This window comes from Cyanistes caeruleus, chromosome 16 (assembly GCF_971803275.1).
Source record: "Cyanistes caeruleus chromosome 16, bCyaCae1.hap1.1, whole genome shotgun sequence".
NCBI lineage: Eukaryota > Metazoa > Chordata > Aves > Passeriformes > Paridae > Cyanistes > Cyanistes caeruleus.
Window position 1 is genome coordinate 4,919,253 of NC_141716.1, and position 23,944 is coordinate 4,943,196.

General features: G+C 53.3%; 1 protein-coding gene across 4 annotated transcripts in view; it reads right to left on the bottom strand.

The window, feature by feature from the left end:
• Positions 1–23,944, bottom strand: part of LAMA5 (laminin subunit alpha 5) — an 86,831-nt gene that overhangs the window by 14,067 nt on the left and 48,820 nt on the right. Inside the window, exons 9-46 of one of the 4 annotated variants that reach the window (XM_086852660.1) lie at positions 23,312–23,402; positions 23,028–23,162; positions 22,536–22,598; positions 21,229–21,369; positions 20,745–20,882; positions 20,375–20,509; positions 19,776–19,910; positions 18,256–18,393; positions 18,040–18,092; positions 17,750–17,849; positions 17,220–17,272; positions 16,709–16,814; positions 15,816–15,915; positions 15,506–15,662; positions 13,308–13,437; positions 10,804–10,946; positions 10,604–10,710; positions 9,740–9,893; positions 9,291–9,451; positions 8,681–8,789; positions 8,112–8,209; positions 7,408–7,606; positions 6,896–7,022; positions 6,566–6,705; positions 5,700–5,815; positions 5,245–5,456; positions 4,928–5,132; positions 4,630–4,774; positions 3,902–4,042; positions 3,379–3,540; positions 3,141–3,242; positions 2,972–3,055; positions 2,531–2,761; positions 1,982–2,095; positions 1,580–1,707; positions 1,269–1,349; positions 650–864; positions 290–390 (exon numbers count right to left, since the gene is read on the bottom strand). In XM_086852660.1, coding sequence (XP_086708786.1) covers positions 290–390; positions 650–864; positions 1,269–1,349; positions 1,580–1,707; positions 1,982–2,095; positions 2,531–2,761; positions 2,972–3,055; positions 3,141–3,242; positions 3,379–3,540; positions 3,902–4,042; positions 4,630–4,774; positions 4,928–5,132; positions 5,245–5,456; positions 5,700–5,815; positions 6,566–6,705; positions 6,896–7,022; positions 7,408–7,606; positions 8,112–8,209; positions 8,681–8,789; positions 9,291–9,451; positions 9,740–9,893; positions 10,604–10,710; positions 10,804–10,946; positions 13,308–13,437; positions 15,506–15,662; positions 15,816–15,915; positions 16,709–16,814; positions 17,220–17,272; positions 17,750–17,849; positions 18,040–18,092; positions 18,256–18,393; positions 19,776–19,910; positions 20,375–20,509; positions 20,745–20,882; positions 21,229–21,369; positions 22,536–22,598; positions 23,028–23,162; positions 23,312–23,402 — 4,950 coding nt within the window. Of the gene's footprint in view, positions 1–289; positions 391–649; positions 865–1,268; positions 1,350–1,579; positions 1,708–1,981; positions 2,096–2,530; positions 2,762–2,971; positions 3,056–3,140; positions 3,243–3,378; positions 3,541–3,901; positions 4,043–4,629; positions 4,775–4,927; positions 5,133–5,244; positions 5,457–5,699; positions 5,816–6,565; positions 6,706–6,895; positions 7,023–7,407; positions 7,610–8,111; positions 8,210–8,680; positions 8,790–9,290; positions 9,452–9,739; positions 9,894–10,603; positions 10,711–10,803; positions 10,947–13,307; positions 13,438–13,711; positions 13,851–15,505; positions 15,663–15,815; positions 15,916–16,708; positions 16,815–17,219; positions 17,273–17,749; positions 17,850–18,039; positions 18,093–18,255; positions 18,394–19,775; positions 19,911–20,374; positions 20,510–20,744; positions 20,883–21,228; positions 21,370–22,535; positions 22,599–23,027; positions 23,163–23,311; positions 23,403–23,944 lie in introns of all 4 variants that reach the window. The other 3 variants (XM_086852659.1, XM_086852658.1, XM_086852657.1) reach the window with 3 other exon arrangements.

Sequence of the window (23,944 nt, forward strand, 5' to 3'; positions counted from 1 at the left end):
CAGCGAGAACACAGACACATCATGGCACTGCCCTGTGAACCTGCCCTTGCCCAGGCTGGATCACTCAGGAATATGGGGTTCATTGCAGATTCCCAAATGATGCCTCCACTGCTTGCTGCCAGATCTTTAATCGGCTTTTGCCATGTACAGCACAGCTGGAGCAAATGCAGCCTTCACCAGCTGGCAGCCAGCCCTACTCTGTTCACAGGCCTGGGGGATGACACACCAGGGCTGCCCCCCATCCCCATGACAAGGACAGGCACCATCCCAGCAGCCAGGTGACCCTCACCTCGCAGCGGTCACAGTGCTGGCCTGTCACTCCAGTCTTGCAGAAGCACTGACCAGTCTGTGGATGGCAGGAGTCAGTCCCACAAGGTGAACAGTTGCACTCTGCCAGGGAAAAATACAGCCAGTATTACACTGAAGAGCCTGTCAGCCACTCACAACACTTACTGCTAACAGGGAAGCCTCTTTCCCCCTTATCTACCAGTCAAAGTTAAGACAGGGACTCTCTCCATTTGCTTCTCACAACAACTTATTCCCATGGCCCCTTCTGCAAGCTGCATTAGGGCTGCTGTTCCTCAGAGAGAGAGAAGCAGTGCTGGGAACTGCTCCCCTTGCCCCTGGGCTGGCTGCCAGCCCCACTCACGTGTGCAGTTCTTGGCTACCACAGCATCCCCATAGTAGCCGGGCGCGCAGAGCTCGCAGCGCGGGCCGGCTGTGTGGTGCATGCAGCCCGAGCAGGCGCCCGTCAGGGAGTCACAGCTGCTGAACAGCATGTTGGGATCCGTGTTCCCACTGCAGTCACAGGGCTGGCACGAGCTGCCAATCACCAGGGGGTTGCCGTAGTACCCCGGGGCACACCTGGAGAAACACAAGTTACAACCGAGTGAGGATCCTGTGGCTCGCGCCTGCACCGTGCACTGGAGTTGCACAACTGGAACAGTGTGAGCATCCAACACTTGTAACTGCTGCAGCCCTCAGGGATCTCAGTGTTTTGCCTCGTGATACCTCAGAAAGGTGCCTTTATCACAGGCTGCAAGTCATGGCAAAGCACACCTAAGTCACACACCCACAGTAACAGGATTTCAGCAGTTGGGTATTTGCAGACTGAAAAGGACAGAGGGAAATGCTGCCAGAACAAAGCACACAGGGGCAGAGCCAACTGTTTTTGCTGCAGTCCTTAAGCAGACAGCTTCTCTGCCACAGCAGTGGCTGTACAGGGTTAGTGTCTGAGGCCCCCCCAAACACGGCTGCCACTCCCTTACCGCTCACAGTTTGGTCCAGCGTAGCCTGGCTTGCAGAGGCACTGCATGTTGGAACCCTTGTGGACACAGCCAACAGCGAAACTGAAATGAGAATGAGGACACAGGGAGGAGCAGTTACTCCTGATCCAGGAGTGGTGCCAGGGGAGCTGCTCACTCATTGTGGGCTGTTGGGGCCGTGGGGAAGAGGCCATGAACGTGGTTTGGGGGCAAGGACAAGGCTGGCATTGGGACACCTGCCCTTGTGGGGCACAGCGTGGTTCCAGTGGTTAAACAGCGAGGCCAAGCAGGCAATCCCATCCTGAGGTGCTTACTTGTTGGAGGCAACTGAAAGAGGGCATGGGCACCCAACACACTGCAGGGGCTCTTGGGCAGAGGGGCTGCCCATGTAGCCGTCCTTGCATCGCTCACAGTGGTCTCCCTCTGTGTTGTGCTGGCAGTTCTGCAAGGAAAATGAAAGCCCTGGGCTCAGCACTGACAACAAGGAATGGTGGATGCACTAAAAACTCTCCATCAGGATGCCTCAGCCCTTCCCCTCTCCCACAACTGCCTTGTACCCTAAGCTGACCCTGAGCAGGGTCTCCACTGAAACAGGGAAGCCAATGCTCTGACTCAGGCAGGGTTCTGCCAGCCCAGCTAGTACGTAAAGAGCTTTTGAATCACATGCTACAGACCTCTTAACTCCAAAATATCACACTGCCCCACTGTTTACTTACAAGGCATATCCCAGAGCCTGGCAGGCACTGATCCGAGTGGCCATTGCAATGGCAGGGGATGCATTTTCCCAGAAACAGTCCCTTGGTGTCCCTGTAGTAACCTGGAGCACATTCCTGAGGAGGCAGAAAAAGGCAGAGATCTGAAAACCAGCCTGATACTTTTGGGAAAAGCAAAGAAACTAAATTAGTTTCCATGAGAGAATTCCCACTGGGTTGTACTGATGGAGAAAAGATTATAAGCAAGGATGAAGATTTTTCAGTGCAGTTCCTCCCTGCTCCTTTTAACCAGGAGAGAACTTGCCAGAGAGAAGGACCCATTCCAAGGTACTGCAACACCTGAATGATTTCCCCATCATGTCCCTTCCAAGACGGCAGATGAAACTTCTGCACCTCTCCCAAGTGCATGGCGTTGTGATGGAGAAACGTTCCTTCCTTGGGAACGAGCCAAGCTGTTCCCAACTGAAGCCTTTAAGAGCCAGATTGGAGGCAGCTGGTACCCAAAACATGACTGTGTGACCCCTGTGACTGAACAGCACAGTTCCTCCTTACCTGGCAGGAGTCTCCCTGGTAGTTAGCTGGGCAGAAGCACAGCTCCACGTTGCTGGCACGGATGCCTGTGGCTGTGTCTGTTGCCATCTCCAGCACCACACGGTGCAGGGACACGGAGGAAGAGAGCTGAGAGAAGAGTGCTCGGATCTGCAGCTGCTCCAGGTTTGCCAGCACCATCATGAGCTCCTCTCTGGACACAGGGTTGTGAGTCTCTGTGTGCCTGAAGTTACCCTGGTGGGAGGAGAGCTGACATTACTGGCAGGAAGCACAGGCACCTGAACATCCAGCCCAGCCTCCACATCCCTGCTGCTGGAATCTTTCCCCTTTGCATCAGCCCTGCAGCACCTAGATACTGAGCTCAAAGCAACTGCCCCTCTGTCTGCATGAAGTCTTGTCCTTTCCTGCATTATAAGAGCACTTAATTTCTGTGTGCAAACTCACCTCCACCAGCTGCAGCCGGCCTTTGTGAGCCTCCCCTGGGGATGGGTAGGTGCCTTCCAGAAACATGATGCTCATCTGATTTCCCTGGGAAAAGCAAGGAAAGTGTCAGTCATCGCCTCATCCTGCTCCTGCACTAGCAGGGAGCACCAGGGAATTTCTCGGGCTGCACCTTCAGGATCACGTCTGGCCGGGACTCCATGGGAATGAACACGTCGCCCCTGCGAGGGTTGGAGTGCAGCTCATAGCGAAGGTGCCCTCCATAGGAGGAAACCTGAGGGAGACACAAATCCCAGACGTTGCTGTAAGTCCACATCACTGAGACAAGACAGAGTATGCTCAACTGGAGTGTGAGCAGTGCCTCCATGTCAGGCTGCTGGTGAGGTCAGGGTGGTTCCCCATTCTCTTACCTGGTCCCCAAGGTAGGAGCTGGGTGCAACCCAGTAGAGTTCCTGGTAGGCATCTGGGAGGTTTTTGAGGTCAGCAGTGACGAGCTGCTCCCGTGGGCTCAGAGCTGTCGGCACTTCGTGGCGGTCGCTGCTCAGCAAGAGCCACCCATTCATGTCGACAAACTGGAGGGGAAGAGCAACTGTGGGTCTTCTATTGGAGTTACAGAAAGCATTTGGGTGTTGATGCTCCAGAAGAACAGGTCCCAGAGCAGCAGAAAGGGGAATAACAGTCAGGCTCACACCTCACATGCATCCTGATGAAGCCACAGAAAAGCTGACCATCACCCCTGCCCAGCACATGAGACCCCAGAGACCAGGAAAAGGGGCTGAAAGCAGGATATGGGCACAGGGAGTCACAGATAACCCTCCTCACGGTGTATCTTCAGTAGGATGAATGCAGGACAGAGACCCGAGGGCAGCAGGGAGCCAGGTGGATGGGAACACACCTGACCTGCAGGCTCTGGTGGCCCCCAGTCCCTCTCACCTCAGCTCGGTGCTTCTCGGCGCTGCGGCAGCGATCGGTCGCACCAAAGCAGAAACATTTGGTGCAGCCCTTGGGGTTGGTGGCATCCAAAGAAAATGTCCCCAGGCGGCACTGATCACACCTCAGGCCCTCCACATTTTCCTGAAAGACAAGCAAAGCTCAACAGCTTCAGCAGCTTCTCACAAGGCCTCAGTGGAGGACAGGGATGGCTGTCTGAGTGACCAAAGGACAATGCTGTGGTGCTGGAAGATGTTAAAGCAGTCCCCCAAACAGGTTTGCTTGTACAGCATCCACCAAACATTAGATTCTCCTATAGGAAGCACTTGTAAGCTCTACAAAGAGGCTGGAGCAGGCAACTCAAGAAGCTGTTTGAGTTTCTCTGCTGACATGGAGCCAGGAGCCAATAGGGCTCACAACTCCACCTGCAACAAGCTCAGACACAGGGCTGGATTCAGACTGGCCATCTCCCCCAGTGACAGCCAAAGAGTGAACCTTCATGGCCAGGAAGGATGAGGAGGTAAGAGCTTTCCAGGGTGCTCTGAACCCACCACCCCATGGGGCAGGCTGGCTGCAGCTCAGGCAGGCACTGAGTGGCCTCAGGCACAGCTCAGGTACATTCCTTGTGCCTCCCCGCTCCCTCTGGCATGCTGGGCCACACAGCCCCTGCCAGAGCAGGAGAGTTGAGCCTGAAGGAGAAAGGCACCACATGGAGGCCCTGAGGGACTGACCTTGCAGTGACACTGCCCTGTGACCGGGTCACACACGCTCGCTTCGGTGCCAGCCTGGTGGCAGTCACACCGCCGGCACTCAGGGTAGTGGTGGTAGCCAGGGGCACAGAGGTCACACTGTCGCCCGATGATGTTGGGCTTGCACCTGGGTGGACACAAGAGCCAGAAGAGCTTTCAGAGCTTTCCTCACCCCAATTCTGCACATTCCCTCCCTTCAGCTTGCCAAGCTGTCCCATCACTCCGGCAGGGACCAGGGATGCTGCCAGATGTCCCCGGCACCAGGATGGGGCTCCCTCACCTGCACTGCCCGCTGTCCACGTCACAGCCTGGCTCTGTCAGCTCCTGCACGCCGGGCTGGGAGCAGTTGCAGTCCTCACAGCCGATGAGGGGGTGGCAGCCAAAGGTTTGGGGCTCACAGACAACACACTCTGGCTTCAGGGTGTGGGGAGGGCAGATGCACTGCCCTGTCACTTCATCACAGAGACGTGTCCCGCAGTCACAGGCTGCAAGGGGCAGAAAGAGGCTGGGTTTGGGCGAGCCAGACCCAGGAACCCGAGGCAGGTGTGGGGAACGGCCAGACAGCCAGCGCCGGGCAGGCGCAGCGGGAGAACTCACGCCTGCAGTTGGGGAAGCCCCAGTAGCCGGTGGCACAGCGGGAGCACTCGCGGCCGATGACGTTGGACTTGCAGGGACACTGTCCCCCGAAGGGCTGGCACTGGCTGCCCCGTGACCCGGCCTCGTGGCAGCGGCACGGCTGCGCCCCGTTGTTGTAGAAGAGGGAGAGCGAGATGGCAGAGTCGCGGCAGAACCTCGAGGAGCTGCTGGGGCTGCAGGGGAAGGCAGGAGGAGTCAGTGCTGCACATCCCCACAGCCTCCCCAGCACCCCAAAGCCAGCATCTCCTGCAGCCACGGGAGGGAGAGCCCTGTGGCACTGAGAGCTCCCAAATACCCACGTTTGCTCAACAGAAGGAAAACCTCAAGCAGCCCCCTCCCCACCACGCATGAAGGGAAGGGGTGCTGCTCCCTGAGCAGTGGGCAGCAGAGCAGGCACCCAAAGCCAAGCAGATCACCTGATGTAGAAACTGTTGATGCCACAGCTGCTGATGAAATCATAGGACTTGTCCAGGGGTTCCTCCTGCAGGTACTGGGAGGTGTAGCTGTCCTCAGGCACCACAAGGATGTAATCCTGCAAAGCAAGGGTGAGCTGGGTGAGCCAGGCTCTCAGCTCCAACAGACAAACACCATCCAAAATTACTCCAAATGCACCTTTAATGCCTTGCTGGGACAGAACATAACACACCAAATATCTCAAAGACCAGGAGCCACCTCTCCACTGAGGTCTGTCCATCAGGTTCCATCTAACCTAAAGCTCCACATGAGGAACAGCACAAATTCACTGGACTAAAACCAGGCAGAATATACCCAGACTAGCACAACACTGGCTGTGCCTCAGCAGGGAGGCAAGTCTTTATCATCTGAAATTTCTACACATGAAGGCATCTGGGTCCCAGTTCTGTCTTTCAGCCATTTATCCAAATTTTGGTCAATCTTCTAGTCCTGTTCCCTGAGAACAAGGGCTACCTATTCTCATGATGAGGCCTGCCTGAACAAACAATATTATGCAGGTTTAAAATATTGCTAGGCTTATTCTGGATTATCACAAACTATGTATGCAAAGTAACAGCTTCAATCTCTGCCTGGTTTTGATACCAAAACCAGACAAGGAAGGACACTCTCATATACAGAAGCTGCCCCTGTAAATTCTGTCTTCAATTCCACACCACTAAGGTTGGAGACAGCAACTTTCTAGGGTAGTTCAGAGGCTGAGTGATGGTGGGAAGCATTCCTGTGGTCATACAGTAACAAAAATCCAATGAAAAACCCTTTGCTGAAGCCTGCCCAGCATGCCCTGGAAGCTTCCTGGACAGAGGCTCACCAGCCACAGCTGCTTGCCCTGTGGCACTCGAACAACCACAGTCAGATCATTATCAGTAACATCCAGGATGATTTGGTCCTCAGAAACCACCAGGCTCCGGCAACCGTAGCCATGTGGGCAGAAATTCGCATTGGTCTGACCTGAAAAGACAACAAATGTGTTGGTCTCACATGTCCCTTGAGTCCCCATCACATCCTCCCCGTTTGGAAGAATTAAGTCAGTCTTGCTCCATTTTTGCAATCCTTAAAGAACCCACAGACATCCTCTGGCATGGAAAACTTCCAGGGCTTCTGCCAACCAGCAGCTTCCCCAGGTCCCTGCTCTTCTCACCTTGCCAGATGCGCCCACCATTGATCAGCACTTCCACAGGGAAGGTGGGGTGGTTGGGCTGGTAGAAGTGCAGGATGAAGGCATAGCGTCCCAGGGTCTGGATCCGGCTGTTAAACACCACTGCAGCCTGCCCCAAAGCGGGAGAACACAGACAAAAATCCATGTCTGAGACCTGCACCCACACCTGGGATGTTTTTTACTTATTGCATAGATTTGTGCTCTTATTGCACAACTGCCAGGTCTTGAGAATTCAGTGAATCAAGCCCTCCATGCCTCCACACTCTCCCCCCTCTAATGCTGCCACCTGAAAAACTTTTCTTGGGATCCCAAGGTTGGATAAAGCCAAGATAGGTAAGTCCACAGGAATTACAGGTTCAGGGAGAAGCTTAAAGCTCAGATTAAATTCTGAAAATGCTAATTGATAAAGCATTTATCAACAGGTAAGAAAAATTTCTTTGTGGTCCAGTGTCACAGCACCAGCAAACCAGCCCAAGCCATGCCTGTGCCCCTACCTGTGGGGACTGCAGGAGGATGAGCTCTGCAGTGGGGTCCATCGCTGTGGGAGGAGGAGGAGCAGGCTCCACTGGCACCCCAGCTGGAGCCACATGGACAGCCTGAGCCAGGGGCACCTCTGGGGCGATGGGCAGAGCCTGGGCCCCCTCCAAAATGATTGACTGAGAGAGCTTCAGGAACCTTGAGGGGACACAGGAGCTGCTGGAAAACAAGGAGTGAACAGGATGTGAGTACCTCCAGAAAGAAAGAGTGGCTCTGGGGTCCTGGCAGGGAAGCACACCCTGTAACTCCTGCTGGATTGCAACATGTGCCTGCTGAGGGAGAGCTCACTACCAGCACCCCTGGGGCTCTGGGGTACGGGCTCAGCAGGAAGAACGCGAGCCTGGCACCAGCTAATTCCTCTGCAAATATTTATTTGAAGCAGTGTCAGAAATTTGGATACAGCAAGTGTCTTGCATAGGAATGCCTATTTGGGATGACACTTGAGTGTCTGCCCCAGGAGGCAGAGTGGGGCTCAGGTACAGGACCATCAGTCTGACTCCCAATCCATGCTCAGAGGACACAAGCAAGGAGCTTCACTTCAGCTAGAGATTTCTTCATCAAGAACTTAAAAAGTCTCTGAGTGTGAGGGAAGTGGGACAAGCAAATGTTTTTGGAAATAGTCCCATTTATGCTAAAGCTAAGGGGGACCCGAGACTCTCACCTGTTGGATGAGAAGGTGCCATGGACACTGATGCAGTGCACCTTCGGCTCGATGAGCTCCATGGTGAACTGTGCAGCAGGGATCAGGTACACTTTGTGCTGCCACACCACAGAGAGACATCTGGTTATGTGACAGCCTCTGCCACTGCAGCCACAGCAGTCCCTGTGCCCACCAGCCATCAGGCACTCCAGCCAAGGCATGGTAGCCACACCTCTGCTTACTGCCCCTCATTCCCTGGCACAAGCCTTACAGCATTTAGAAACTCCACATGTTGATGGGATTCTTCTATCCTTGGCTAAACAAGGAATGCCTTCAAGATAAAAAAGGAACTGCCCCACTGCTACAGAGCTCTCTCTGCAAGAACAGCTGCTTCTCCCCACCTCCTCCCCACTCCCAGTCCCGTGGTCTACTTCAAAACTCCCCACTGCCCACATTCTCCACTTGGACTGGTCATGACACAGATATGTCCAAACATGTCTGTCCATCCAGTCCAAACAGGACTAGAAAACCCTTCTACAGGCTGGGTCCCTGTGAGCTGTTGACAGACCTGCCCTCAGAGGGAGCCTTACCAGGAAGAAATCAGCCAGATCAGAGGTGAAACGAACAGTGGCCTCTGAGGTGAGTTCAAAAGTTGCCATTCGACTCTGGGAATCCACAGCAATCCCTCGACAAAGGAAACTGTAAGAGAAACACACATTTTGAAGCCAGCCTTGCACAGGGTCATGACCCATTTCTTATCCTGCCAGCTCTATGTCCTGAGGGGATTTACACAAAGTCCCTGGAAATCTTTTGTTGTTTTTTCTGGCTGCTCGAAAGAGCGAAGTTCCAAGGACACCCCAAACATTTGTTTCCGACTGCAAAGTTTGCAGTCTGAAGTCAGACAGTCTCCAATAAACCTGCCTGTAGGTCACTCCCTAAGTCAAGGTCCCTACCAACACATCCAGCTGTAAACAGATGCAAGAGTTTATCTCCTGGCAGAGGCAGTTACACACTTCCCTGAATGGGAAGGCCAGCCACTAAAACCTGTGTCCAGCTAGAATGAGTCTGGACACAGAGCTTAGATGGACAACACTGAAGCTTGCTCTGTTTATGTGATAAACCTGAGAAAGTCCACCTGGAGGGGAGGCTGTCCTTGCCATGGCAGAGAACTGGACCCTTTCTCCCTTGAGGTGCCCCTACCTGTAGGCACAGGGGTAGAAGGTGAAGGTGCGCTGCTGCGTGGCCAAGTGTGGCGAGCTCACGGCGATGCCCACCGTCTGCAGGGCGTTGGTGTTGGCATATTCCACCAGCAGCACGTACTTCCCAGGCTGGGCCAGGGGCAGGGACAGCTGCACTTCCACCTGGAGGAGAGAGGGATGACTCAGGGAACGTGTGCAGGATGCCCATGCTACAAACCAGCCTCCTCTGCAGCTCAGGGAACAACGCAACCAATCTCATCAAAACCTTACCAACCTCTGCATGTGAGACTCTGGGTTTGGGTGCCTCAAACAGGGCACACAAGCACACAGCTACATGGGTGTAAAGCCCTTCTCTCACCTGCCCAGGTGTAGGTAAAGCCCCAGGCAGGGAGGGCAGGGGGGAGAGCGCTGCAGTGGATGGGAGAAGGATGAAACAGAAGTGCCACTCACATCACTGCCACTGCAAGCGGCCATCCGGGGGTGGGAGGGGGTGAGCTGCTCCGTGGGACACAGCCTGGGGAGCCGGTTGTCCAGCCTGCACACTGCATCCACCCCTGGCACGGCAGGGAAGCCCTCCACAGACAGGTACTTGTACAAGAGGCAGCTGGAAACGCACAGAAAAAAAATTGTGAAGCACAAAAAGTTGCATCATGATTATGAAAGCTGAGAGCACCCACACAGCCTGGCCCAGCCAAGTCTGCAGAAGGGTTTGGTCTATCAGGAGGGCCAAGGAGCAGCTCTGGTCAGAGGGGAGCAAGAGGCTGGGCATTACAGGACCAGGGAGAGCAGTAACAACAAAAAGCTTCTCCCCTTGAAATGGCTTTTGTCCTGGGGACCACTACTATGGTGGATGGGACAGAGAGTGTCCAGAGGCCAGCCAGCCTTCTTGCCAACATGGACAGAGAGGTTCTGGGCAAAGAGATGCACTGAGACTGACCAAACACTACTACACTTTGTTAATTTTAAATAGTCCAGCAAAACCTACTCATGGCAGCCATTTCTGAGGGCACACCCACCCACCCACCCACCCACAGCCTGGCACTGAGGAGCCCAGCCTAGCAGAGAGGTGCCTCTGGGTGAGCTGGACCTCTCCAGGGTCCATGAGAAAACACAGACTGGCTGTGTCATGGATGAGGAGATCTATGGGTTGCCTTTCTGGACCAGTGCAGGCTTCACAAACTTTATCAGCCGCAGCCAAGCGCTCTACAAAGCAATTTTACTGCATCACAGAATGTGGACTGTGGATATTCCTTAACCCCAGGCCAAGAGGAGCTGAACAAGCCCCACACAGCACAAAGATGTGCAGATCCTTACTTCTGGGTGGCTTGTTCAGGGGCTGGCTGATAGACACAAGGCTCTGTGACCTTCAGCTGCAGGATTGGTGCTTCATAGTACGAGCTGGGCAGTAAAACCAGATAGTCCTAGGAGGAGAGATGGGAGAGGTGTTATGCTTGGGACACTTGGCCCCAGGGAGCTGCTGAAGCCCCCACGGTGGGTGGAGCATGGGGCCTTACCAGCAGCACACCCTGTGCTTCAACAACCAGAGACCAGGTGTTGGGGTTGAGTACGAAGGGCTCCCCGAAGCTGTTCTGGGGGACAGTGACAAAGGCCGGCTCCGTGCTGGGAGCAAAGACAATCTGCTTGGTCTGCTCTGTACCTGGAATGGGAGGGATGAGAGGCTGTGAAGGGACTGGAATGGAAAACCTGGGGCTGGACGTGGCAGGCTATGCTCAGGGAAGCAGCTCTGTGGTGCAGTGGCGAGTGACAGGTTCCCACTCTCTCGGTGCACCACAATCCCACACTGTCCTGGAACAGAGACATCCACTCTCATACTGATCAATAGCCTATTGGGAGAAATAAATATAAATCACTGCAATCCTTAATGCAAATCCAGAGCTCTCACAGCGTGCTCTGCATCCCCAGACTGCAAAGCACAGAATGCTGCAAGCCAAGGAGCGTTTTGCCAGCTAGAAAAGGAAAGAACTCATCTGTGAAGAGTTAATCATGAGACAGACAAAAAGAACTGCCCAGATACATTTTTCCTCAGGGAAATTCTGACCCCAGCTCCACAGGCAAGATACCTGTCTTCTGACAAACTTTCAGGCCCCCAAGGTGTGCTCCTGCCTTTCTTCTTCTGCCAACCACAGACTCTGCACTCGAGATTCAGACATTATTTTAAACTGACAGGACAGAATGGCCTGATCCTGCTGCTGCTGAACAGCTCCTTGGCTCATCTGACAGTCCCAAAACCTCTTCATTAATGGATGCAATCACAATACAGCACCTAGAAGCAGACTGTGTGCCTGCCCAGCAGTCTCAGGAGCTTTGGAAGAACACAGGTGAGAAGGATTCACCGGGAATGGCTGCACGGTGAGCAGATGAGATGAAGAAGGAAGTGGAGAATGTGGCACATTGACTGTCCTGGTGTGGTACATGGACATCAAGGCACAACACACAGGGCCAGAAGCTAAAGCAAGGGTTTGTGCTACTGCTGGGATGGTTAATAACGCCTTCCCATGTGTGGTAGCTCTGTGACATGCCTGGCATCAGCTGAGGCTGGGACCTCACTTTTCCAGATGGGAAGCAGAGGTGAGGATGCAAGGAGTAAAGAGATTTCCCTGAACTGGCAACAGGGTAGATTTACTGACAGGTTGAAGTTTCACATCCCTTTGATGCAATAAACAATTCCAACTGAGATAGCTTCTGGAGGCGGAGTGAAGAAACCAGGCTGCAAATCCCAAACTTGGAAAAGGTTTCCCCTTTTGCAAGCTACATCTTCCAGCTTCTTTCCAGGCTGCTTGTCCTTTGCCATGTGAAGCCCTTTCCATCCAGACATGAGGTGGCTCAGCATTCCTGAAGCCTCCCAAGGCTGGGACCCTCCTGGGTCCTGTTGATACACCAGTTTGGCTGCTTGCCTTCACCACTAGAAAAATCACATTGCTTCTGCACAAGAAGTGAAGCACTATTTAAGGCAAATGAGCTCTGCTGCTTGAATAGGACAGATTAAACACTTCCTGACCTTTGGTGAGATCCTAAAGCATGGCCATGGCTCCTGCTCTTTTTGTTCTTCTGCTGTGTAATATGACTGGACACAAAAACAAGCCATTTTTCCTCTCAAAAAGAAAAAAAAAAAGAAGGAAGAAAAATAGAATTTTGGGATTTCAAACCTTGCATATCACATCAAAGGCAGAACTTATGTCAATTCAAGACAGAGGAGAGAACTTCACACACTGATAAATTAGGCAGTTAGTGCTGACAGCCTTGTGCTGTGCATGTGTGGTCTGGAGGAACAGCTTCAGCAGGACAGTGTGGCTGCAGCATCCAAAGGGGTAAAATCAACCAGCCAACCTGCCACCGTGGCCTCAGGTGTGTTCCCATGTAGTCTTGCTCAGATTGCTTCCCAGAGTTATTTGCTGTCCAGATTTCTAGGCCTGTTCAGACATCTTTTGGTGGCTCTTCTCCAGCAGCTTGTGGCTTGATAAGAGGACACTGCACCAGAGTGCAATGCCCATGTAAGATGTGTAATTCCACGGCACTTCCAAGCCCCAGACCATGTGTGAAGCCAGCAGCCAGTTTTGGGAGAAGCACAAGGAAAAGGCAGGACTGCCATGTCAGGGCATCTAGTAAATAAAACCACATCCAGCTGCCAAAGTTTGGATCCAGTTCCCAGCTCTTGGCCCATTCTGGTTTTGTGGAAAGTCAGCTCAGTTCTGCCTGGGGCACTGGGGTGATCTCGTCCTGTGCCAGGAAAGTTGTATGGAATTGTACAAGAGCTTTATCTCCCACCAGCCTGGCTGGTATCAGTCCTCAGTGTGCAGCCCCAGGGCTGAGCCCACCTTGCTGCTGCTTTGGTAACTAAAGGGGGCTGCAAACTCAAGTCAGCCTTTCAACTGGGAGAGCAGGACTAATGGGTAAAGCCATATGGAAGCGTCTTCTGGAAAGGATGATGCAGAAGGCTGCCTGGGATGGGGAGGAGGTGGCGATGGCACAGGGAAGCAGAGCAGTCTGGGATCCTTACCTCTCCTTCGTGGCTGATAAGCTGTAATTTTGCCATACACAGTGGCCCCTCCTGAATTAATATACCTCAGGATGACATGGAACAGATAGAGCTCTGCCTCCTTCACGTCTACAGTGATTCTGATTTTATTCTGCAAAAAGCAAAAGAGCACACGGGGCACACATCACTGTGGGGGCAGCTCCTGAGCACCCACCCACTCTGGGGAGGGCCTGACCCGCCTGCCCTACCTGCCTGCCTGCCTGCCTCTCTTCCCCCTCCCTCACCAGCCCATGGCACGGCTCTGGCCGGCCACCTGACACGGGCACACTTGGGACGGACACACCTGGGGGCAGGAGAAGGGGCAGAGGAGCAGTGTCGCAGCGTGGGATGCTCTGAGTTAGTCTAGAAGTGAAAAATGCACTTACAGTTGCCACAAACATTAAACTTTCCTTCCTCAACGACCGAGACCCTCCCTTCCACACTGGCGGGCCCCCGGCTGACGTAGCGGAAGACGAGGCGGAAGAGGTCGGGGGAGGTCACATTGAGAGTCACCACTACCTTGGGCTGGTGGGAGAGAGAAAGGGGAGAGAAGCAGAGCACACCTTCAGTTACCTCCACCACCCACACTGCCAGCCCAAGCGCAGCCGCTCGGCTCACTGCTCCCAAAGCAACATGCCACAGTGCGAGGAGGAGACAAGCACACGGACCCTACTGCTCACAGCACCTCGGGACACTGTCCCCACCTTGGGGGGACACTTGGGGCCTGCACCGAGGAGCAACCTGCCTGTGGAAGGGGGTGGGAAGGCTGTGGTCACACCTGGAAGGTGCTGTGGCACAGCAAGGTGGCTCAGCTGTGCTGGGGCACACACCATTACACAGGAATGGTTATAGGACGCTGTTGCTTTTCTTATCAGCGTGCTGCTTTTGGGTTTAGTGTGCTGCAACCAGCCACCAGGTACCAAACTCCTGCTCTTGTGTTTATGGGGCTCTGCCCAACTGCCTACAGAAGAGGCTGGGAACTGAGCTGCTGTCTCGTCCTCAGGAATGTGCAGGGCTAAAGCCAGCGGGGCTAATGGACCACACAACTGATGGCACATCTGCCCTCCACCTGCCTGGACACTGCTTGGCAAGCTAAGGGGATGCTTAAGTTTGACCCATTTCAAAGAGATCTAGGCTTAAATAACCTCCTGTCTACAGGGCAAAGCTGGGGTCTGCCCAGGGAGACTTTTAATGAGGGCTGTATTCTCCAAATCTCTAGTTACACACCATCTTCCCACTGGAGAGCAAACTGGAAGGGCTTGATGATAACAAACTACAGTAAGACCTGCCAGCCAAAAGCCACATGCCAGCCCTTCTCTCAAGGTCTACGTCTAGCTCAAACACTAATACTGCATGCAACACTTGAACTACGAGCTTGAGCTCCATCCTTAAGCTTTAAGGCTGGGATTTTCTCAAGGGAGCCCACAGGAGTTCACTGCTTAGCTCCTACCTAAAATTCAGTGGGAAACAGCCCCTCCATTATTTCACCTAAGCACAAAAATGCAAAGAAAACTGAAAGTACATGCACCAGAGTAAGGAGCATCTTACATGGGACAAGACTGTCAGAGAATCACTGCCCTGCACTCCATCCCCAAACACACACACACTTCCGCAGAGGCCATGCAGAAGAAACCACCAAGGAGACAAAAAAGGTCAACAGAAGAAACAGCTTCACTTCTAGGACTTACACAACTCCAGGTTAGCATAAACCATTGTTAGCAAACCAGCTAACAGCAAGGGCAAAGGCTGAAGGGTAACAAGAGGTCCAAGCTGAGGAGCAGCTGAGTAGGAGATACTTATTTTTGGAAAAGAGAGGAAAGGTTATGTAGAGTTATAGGAAAGAGCAGAGTCGGTTGAAAGAAGAACAAGGAAACTGAGAGACAGTGTTTATAGACACCCCTGTAAGTAATCACCATGCTACCACCTTTGTCTAAACGGATTAGGATGTCATGGGATTCCCAGTTTAGGATCTTTCCCCTCATCAGTCTATGCCACCCCCAGCACTACAGGAAATATCTGCACAAACAGGCTATATATACACTGTGCTGTTTATGTTGGCCATCCTGTGACTTTGGGGGTTTCAGGAGCACTTGGGGTGAAAGACGTGTGCCAAAAGCACATCAGTCCTCCACCAGCCACATCCTCCCTGCGGGGAGCTGGGCTGCAGGCACCAGGCGTACCTGGATGGAGGACATCTGCGCGTATCCTCGCCAGCTGAAGCCCTCAAACTCCAGCGGGTTGTAGCCAAAGCGCACAGCCCGGCCGGCCGGCGTGCTGCCTTCCTCCAGCTCGAATTTCAAGTGGTGAAGGTCAGGGAAATAATGGTCTCGGGCTGGTCTGGGGAGAAAAGAGCAGCGTTACCCAGTGCTGGGCTGTCCGGAGGGAGCAGTGAGGGGACATCCCTGCCAGGCATGTGGCTGATGTGACAGCTCCCCATCCCCGTGGTGGCAGAGGACACGGTGGGAGGCAGAAGTGCAAGGAGCAGCTTACTGGGTGCAGGTGGGACCCCGTGTGCTCTGCCGGCAGCGACAGGCTCCGCTCCGCTCCTCGCAGGATGGACCCAGGGCTCCGCCGACGTCGCAGCGGCAGCCTGCGGGCAGGAAGCGCCTGTTTACATTCCCGCCGTGCTAACGAGCTCTTGCTCGCTAATCAAAGGCACATCCCAGTGGGCAGGGAGCCTGGGACCACTATTTTTATTCCATTGTATCCGTTTTCATATTTGGCCCCGGCCCCGCTTGGATTGACTCTTCTTCCACCTCAGCGCCGAGCTATTTCCAGGCGGCTGATGGAACAAGGTCTGCAAACCCTCACCCTGGGCGCTGCAGCCCTGCCACCAGCCGGGCCAGCACTGCGTGGGATGGCTCACAGCAGCTGCATCTCCTCCTTTACCTCCTCCCACGGACATCGTGGAGAGTGGCCAACCCCACGTACCCATGCCCACCCTCTCCCAGCAGGAGGAAGGACCATTGCTGCAAGGATGTGACCAGTGGTTCAAACACACCGGTTTCTGGTACCCAAAGGGGTACCTTACCTGGCTGTTCGCTCCCCAGCCTGACAGACCTGTGCCCAGCAGTGGAAAAGCATGTCCTCAGGTCTCCAGACCCACAGTAATTCCCAGCCCATGCTCTGGGCTTGTGGTAAAGAATCACAGAACCAAGGTTGGAAGAGATTTATAAGATCATCGAAGTCCAACCATCAACCCAGCACTAGCACAGTAACCATTAAAGCACTTAACCACATCAATCCCAAAAACAATGACCCAAAACAGAAGGTGGGACATCTATTGCCTCTTTTCTCCAAGGTCACCAACCAGTCAATCTGTGCAGTGGGGTCAGCTCTTGTGGCCCCCCTCACTCAGCAAACACATCACAGAAGGGGCTCACCTTGGCAGCCAAAGTAATTAGCGTTCTCCATGTTGAAGTAGCCATCCTTGCAGGCTGAGCAGAACTGCCCACACACGTTGGCTTTGCAGAAGCACTGCCCATCGCCCTGGGAGAGAAACAGGCATGGAAACTCATTCCCTCCTGTTGCTTGTCATGCCTAAGCTGTTCCTCAGTTATTTGGGCTCTGCTCTGAGACACTGCAGAAGCAGCAGACTGAGATTCATGCTCCACATGGCTTCCTGCGCGTGGGTGGGCCAGATAAGGCCAGATAACTTAAATTACCCAACAATGCAGGCAAACAAAAATCCAGGCATCCTGGGACAGACCCAGAAATATTTAGGTGTCTAATTTATGACAGGTCTTAATCCCACATTCCCATGCAAGCCCAGACTGTGGTGCAAGTGCTGAGAACTCAGTGCTGGGACCTCTCCAGCAGCTGCTGGAGAGACAGAGCTGAACACTCCCAACACAGCACACTCAGAGGAGCCTGGAAGCAGAGGAACAAACCCACCTGCCGGCACTCCGTGACTCCGCTGATGGTGCCCTTGGTGTCACACCTGCAGCCTGAGGGAGATGAACAAGAAAACCAGAAGGTCAATCAGACTGATGGGGACAGCACCCACCACACCAGAGGACACTGGCTGGGGTAACAGGAGCCAGGAACTGGTCAAGTAGAAGGCAGTCCTGCACAAGGGCTCAGATTTCATCTTGGACAGCTACTGTTGAAGACACAGCTACCAAAGACATTTGCCTTTCCTGCATATTCTAAAAAAATTAAGTATCTGCAGGGAGGGCTGAGAATGGCAAAAGTCATTGCATGAGCCCTATGTTTCATCTCAAGCAAAAAGCTCCAGGCTCCAGGCTTTCCCCTTTACATGTGAGGGTTACCCAGAGGACTCCAGCTTTCACACATCACTTCTGGGTGAAGGTGGAAGGAAGGCCATCACTTCCAGTCCTCCAGTGATTGTGCTCACTGGCTTGTGTTTGGTTCTTGCACCATGGAGGGGACTTTTGTGGGCTGTGAAAATGCCATTTCCTTACTCAGGCAGCCGTAGGGGTTCTCTGGAGTCAGGTTCCAGTATCCAGGCTTGCATCTGTCACAAGCTGGGCCTTCAACGTATGCCCGACATGCACAGGAGCCCTGGGGAAAGGCAGGGGGAGAAAGGAGCAGGTGAGAATTTGCTCACAAATCACAAGCAAATCCTCAACAGTGGTTGAACATGGGGTCTGCTGCTCTAGCTGAGCTTAAGGAAGGACTTGGTCTGAAAAGAAATAAAGTGGAACATGCAAAATGACCTGCAGGGGTTGTGGTAGGTTCATTTGATACTCACTGAGGCCAGCGAGGGATCTGCAGTCTCCAACCCTGCTGGGTTACAGGAGCCCACTAGAAAAGAGGGGTAAAAGAACGGATTTATAGCATTAGCTCACCCCTTGGGTGTCCCTAACTGAGGTTATTTCTCCCCTTGCAGAACTTTCGGGGAACAATAAACACATTTACCAGCACCCAAGGGACTGGAGTGTCCAAGAGATCAGGGAAAAGGGGCTACCTTCGCAGTGGGGGAACCCGTAGGCGCCAGGCACGCAGCTGTCACAGCGCAGTCCTGTCACCTTGGGCCGGCAGCTGCACTGCCCCGTGTCCTGGTCACAGGTGCCGTGTAAGGACCCTTCCTGGGAGCACTGGCAAGCTGCAAGAGAGGGCAGAGAACTGCTGGAGTGGCATTCAGGGCTTCCCAGCACCAGCCTCTTTTGTCTGCCTGACCTTCACCAAAAGCAGCCAGACATGTGGATTATAAATAGAATTTTCATTCTTTGCTTTTGGTTAAAACCACTCCATCGTTTAAGGAAAACAATAGAAGTCTCAATGTTTATCACACCCGTTCACATACACTGATGTGTATTTCAGAGGCCGGGAAGAGTTTTGGTTGAGGAGAAGGGGTGTGATCTCATCCTCCAAAAGTCAGTAAAATATCAGACCCTACAAAGACTCAAGAGCAGCCTTTGGTCATCAGGGTCTGCCCTGCGGATGTGGGCAGTGGGGTGAGGGCAGGGCAATGGTTCCACAGCTTCTGCACGACCTGCTCCCCACAGAGATCCCACTGTCCTATCACAGGAAAGGTCAGCAAGCTGCCAGGGAGCTGCCCATGCCTTCCTTCCCCAAGCCAGCACACCTCAAATCCCTGCCAGAGGAGACATTCTAGGCTGACACCCCCACACTGGCTAACAGCAAAAGACTGCTCAGGAAACAACAGATTTTAAAAAAATACAAAAATCAGGTGGTTCTTTTCTTTCCTTGCTGTGGGTCTTCTACAGGTCTGCAATGTGGCTATGGCTTTATGAGCCATAAAAAGTGACCACTGAACTCCTGTGAGACCATTTCATCTCTGCCTCCAGCCTCTTCAAAGGCATATTGCCGTCATCAACATTTGGGAGGAGTGTTCTGCCAGCTGGCATGGCTCAGGAGTCCACATTTAGTACTGTGCAAGAGAGCGATGATGCTCTTTTGTTGCTTCAGGGAAATTCTATCACGGATTACTTTTTAATGAGCAGTAAATTCTTGCTGGGAGACATAGGAGTCCATCTGGCTTCCAGTCGGGACTGCTGACAGGGAGGGAGATGAGGACACTGCCCAGAGCTGGGGAGGGCTGGCCAGAGGAGCTGGGGCTGCAGGCACCTGCCACAGGCATTGCTCAGCCCTGGCACCAGCAGCAGTAGTCCAGGAGTGATGCAGTGCCCAGGGAAATGGATAGGGTCAGAGAATCATTATGGCTGGAAAAGACCTCTAAGATCATCATCCAGCTGTTCCCTCAGCACTAAACCCTGTCCCCAAGTGCCACATCTACATGGTTTTTAAATCCCCCCAACAATGGTGACTCCACCACTGCCCTGGGCAGCCTGTGCCAATGCTTGACAACTGTTTTGGTGAAGAAATTTTTCCTAATACCCGACCTAAACCTGCCAGGGTGAAACTTGGGGCCATCTCCTCTTGTTACTTGGTAGAAGAGACCAACCTTGGTCTGGCTACAGCCTCCTCTCAGGTGGTGGTAGAGAGCAGTAAGGTGTTACTCACGTGTGCAGCTGGGGTATCCGTAGAAGCCCAGGGCACACTGGCTGCAGGTGTGTCCCGCAAAATTCCCGTGGCATCGGCACTGCCCCACTGGGCTGCAGTTGTTGTCCACTGCACCCCGGGAATCGCAGGAGCAAGCTGTAAGAGCAGGACTCTGATGATCCCTGTGATCTGTGGCCAAGCACTACTGCTCTGAACCATCATTCAGCCCCCAGGAATGAGACTCTTCCACCAGGAAAGAAATTAATTTCTTAATCCCTTGGCAAATCATGCAGTATTTTCATAGCCGTACCAGGAAAATGCCACTGAGGGGTTCTTACAGCCCATTCAATGCTCCCCAGTAGTTTAGTAGGTTAATGCACTACAGTGACACACAAAAAAGACATAAACTGAGACACCAGGTCACAGCAGGGCTGTGATGAGGAAGTGTGACTGATAAAAAACTGTTCTGTCTTTCAGGCTTTGCTATGATCCACGACCTCCAAAACAAGCCTGCCCAATTCACAGTGCAAACCACATGGATTTGATATTGAGAAACACCAACGCTTTTCAAGAACAGGTATGTTTTTTAGAGCAGCAGGAGCTGGAGTTCAGGTGCTTACCGTAGCAGTGGGGGTAGGAGTGGTGCCCAGGGCTGCAGCGCTCACACCGTGGCCCAGCAAACTCGGCTCTGCAGACACAATTCCCGGCGGAGTCACAGCCTCCCGGCAGCGTCCCGACCGCGCTGCAGCTGCACACTGCAACACACACAGACCACCTCAGCTGGGAGCATGGGGCACAGCTCATGGCAAAATGGCACTTTCCTGGGGTCCTCAGATAGGCATGAGGTGCTGCTCTAAGCGTTCAAACCATCAGTCTCTGCCCATGGCACATATTCTCCAAAACACCCATAAAACCACAGTCCCTCAGCCCCCTGCCAGAGGACTCTGGCTGTGTGTGTCCCCCCCAGGCACGTGAAGGACAGATACTCACACTGGCACAAAGGGTAGTTGAAGTAGCCTGGAGCACACTGGTCACACGAGTGCCCTTCAAATCCTGTCCGGCACAGACACTGCCCTGTCTCGCTGTCACAGGTGCCATCGTACTGACCAGGGCTGGAGCATTGGCAGGCTGCAAAGCAACAAGGGCATTAGTAAATAAGCAGATTTTTTGTCTTGAGCCTTACCAGGAAAGGAACCAGAGCATCTGTTCTCTGGGGTAGAAGAGCAGTTGCTGGAGAAAGCAGGGGGAACAGAGCTGACAACAAGCACGCTTGGCCTATAGCTCGTTCCTCAAGAACCCCACACAGCTTGGGAGGATGCTGGAGGGTCAGATGGAGAACAACAGCAAAAGTGCAGAAGTCATGGGAATTTGTCACTTGGAAGTGGAGCTGTGGAATTCCTCCTCCCCAGCATGAGGAGAGAACAAGGAGAAGCCCAGCAGGGCGAGCCTGGGGACGCTGCCTGCCCATACTCACGCTGGCAGCTGGGTCCGTAGTGGCCTGGGGCACACTGGTCGCAGTGTGCTCCCTGGAAGTTGGGTTTGCACACGCACATCCCCAGCCGAGGGTCCTTCCGACAGGCGTTGCCTTCTGTCCCACCCGCGTAGCAATCGCAGTCTGGATGGGGACACACAACAGGCGACACCACACACGGCTGTCACTCCAGCTCTCAGGTCCCACAAGGACACGGCAGGAGCTGCCATGAGGCATCTCAAATGCTCAAGCATTTGCTCCCATAACCCTCCTGGCAGATGAAAATGTTTTAACTGAACTATGCCTGGCTCGTGGGTGGCTGGGTGTACTCGGCACACGCTGCTGTGAAGGTGCAGGGTGGGCAGCAGGGCAATGCACAGGGCAGGCAAATGCTGCTTCTACAAGCCCAGGCAGAGCTGCTTCAGTCTAGTGTGGGAATAATCAAAGCCTTCAGCTAACCAGGGTGAACTTTGGGCTTTCTCTCTGGTCACTCCATGCTCAGCTGCACCCGAGACCTTCCCACTTCCAGGGCAGGGTGTTCCAAGCAGGCAGTGCCAAGGCTCTGAGCCAGCCCTGCTGTCACCAACAGCAGTGGTGTGGGGTGCTGGGCTGGGAGAGGGAAGGACAAACATCACCCAAAAAGCAGAGGGAGGGGAAGGTGGGGAAATGAGAAGGGAAGTGAGAAATTCCAGCTCAGGAAAGCAAAAACCTGTCTGGGAGATACAGACTTCAAAATATCAGAAGGAAGGAAAAGGTTATCTGGAGTGTGCTGGGGAGCATGAGACAGGGGAGGATTCAGTGGGAAAAGAGACAGAATAAAGCACAAGGGAGTAGATGAACTGAGAGGAGTGAGCAGGACAGAGGAAGGAGGTGGAGGGGAGCAGGGAGGAGAGCATGGATGAGCTTTCTAAACAACAGAGGAAGTGACACAGAGTGAGTGGCTGCCTGTGCACGACCCTTCAGAGGCACCTAGAGCAGAGCTCCCAGCTCAGCCACAGCCCCTCCACGACCTTTGGGGAAGGTTCCTCGCAGGAGGGCACAAGGGACATCCCCCCACACAGCCTGGACCCCAGAAAAAATCACAGTCATTCTAGGCTAGAGTTTCCACTTCTAAAAAAAGGGGATCATAAAACTTCCTTTCCCCACAACTCAACTGCAGGTTGTACTCTTCTAAAACCACTCAGGGCTGCCTCACACAATGTACATGCACAGTAAGCTGAAGACCTACTCTTGCATTGGATGGGAGGTACAAGAGAAATGACAGCATTGCCAAAGCATCAAAGAAAATTGCAGTGCTTATTATTACTTACTTATTATCTGTCCTGCAGGAAGCACTTGTTCTCCAGTATCATTGTGAGAGAATGCTGGAATAGCTGTGCAGAAAAAGACACATTGCACAGGTCATCACACACACTCCAGAGAAATCCTGATGGAATATCAAGGACTTGACAGTCCCAAAGCTGAACAGGCTGAATAAAATTGTGGAACATGGAACAAAGCACAGATGTCCCACTAAACAACAATCCATTACAGCCCTTTTTAGCCTGTCTTTCATTAAAAATTGAGAGATTAAACTCCAGTCAAATGGGACTCTCCTGTTGACTCCGTGTTCAGAGCAGCTCAGCTCTGGTGCAGCTTCCACCCAAGCCAGATGTGGACTTATGCCCACCTGAAAGAATTCCTCCTGGGACAGAAATGCCACGTGGCACAGGGAAAGGACATCCCAAGAGCCACAACTGGAGCTGCCATCCCTTCCCACAGCTGCTGGGTCTGTGGGCTGCCAGATGTGAAGCCCCACTTACGGTAGCAGTGGGGGAAGTTGAGGTAGCCCTCGGCACAGGCGTCGCAGTGCTCCCCGGTGTAGTTGGGTTTGCAGTAGCAGCGCCCGGTGAGGTCCTCGCAGGTGCCATCGGTGAAGTCAGACTCACAGTTACAGCCTGCAGAGAGGGACAAGCCAGCAGCAGTGTCACTGACTGAGGCCTCAGGCTCCCTACAGCAGGAAAACCTCTCAGCCCAACCCTCCAGAGCGCCCTCCCCAGTGTCACCAAGTCCAGCAGGATGTCACTGCTGAGGGGTTCACACTCACGGTAGCAAATGTACGGAGAGTCGATGGGGTGGTCAGGGGATCGATAGTATCCAGGGATGCACCTCTCACAATTAATGCCAGTGGTGTGATGCTGAAAGACAGTGGGTTAGAAAGGTATCAGCTCCTCTGCCAGCAGGATTCACATTCCTCTGCCAGATTTGCTAACAGGTCCAGGTCAGAGGAAGCAGTTCAGGAGCATCAGCACACCGAAGATCTGAATCTGCTCAAAATTCCTATACACTGACTTGGGAACAACACATTTCCTGCAAACTGTATCCTCCCCTAAACACAGGGTGAGTTTCAGGTTCATATCTGACCTTGAGCCCATTTCACTTCCTTCAGATGGTAAAATGTCCTGACCACTTTGTGCTTGGAGGATAGGAGCAACCTGTTTCCTCCCAAAAAGGAAGCATAGCCAGAAGTTTCATGCCAGTGCATGAATTAACCACGCCACAGTCACCATCACCTTGGGAAGGGAAGAGCTACTTTCCCACCTTCACAGAGACTGAACACTGGCATTTTGGTGGGCAGAGAGACATCCAGGGAGATGCCAGAGCACTGTGAACTAGGCAGGCATTGCTGGGCAGCAACCTGCCCCTCCCAGTTCTGGTGTCTCAGTAAACTAAAGCTTTA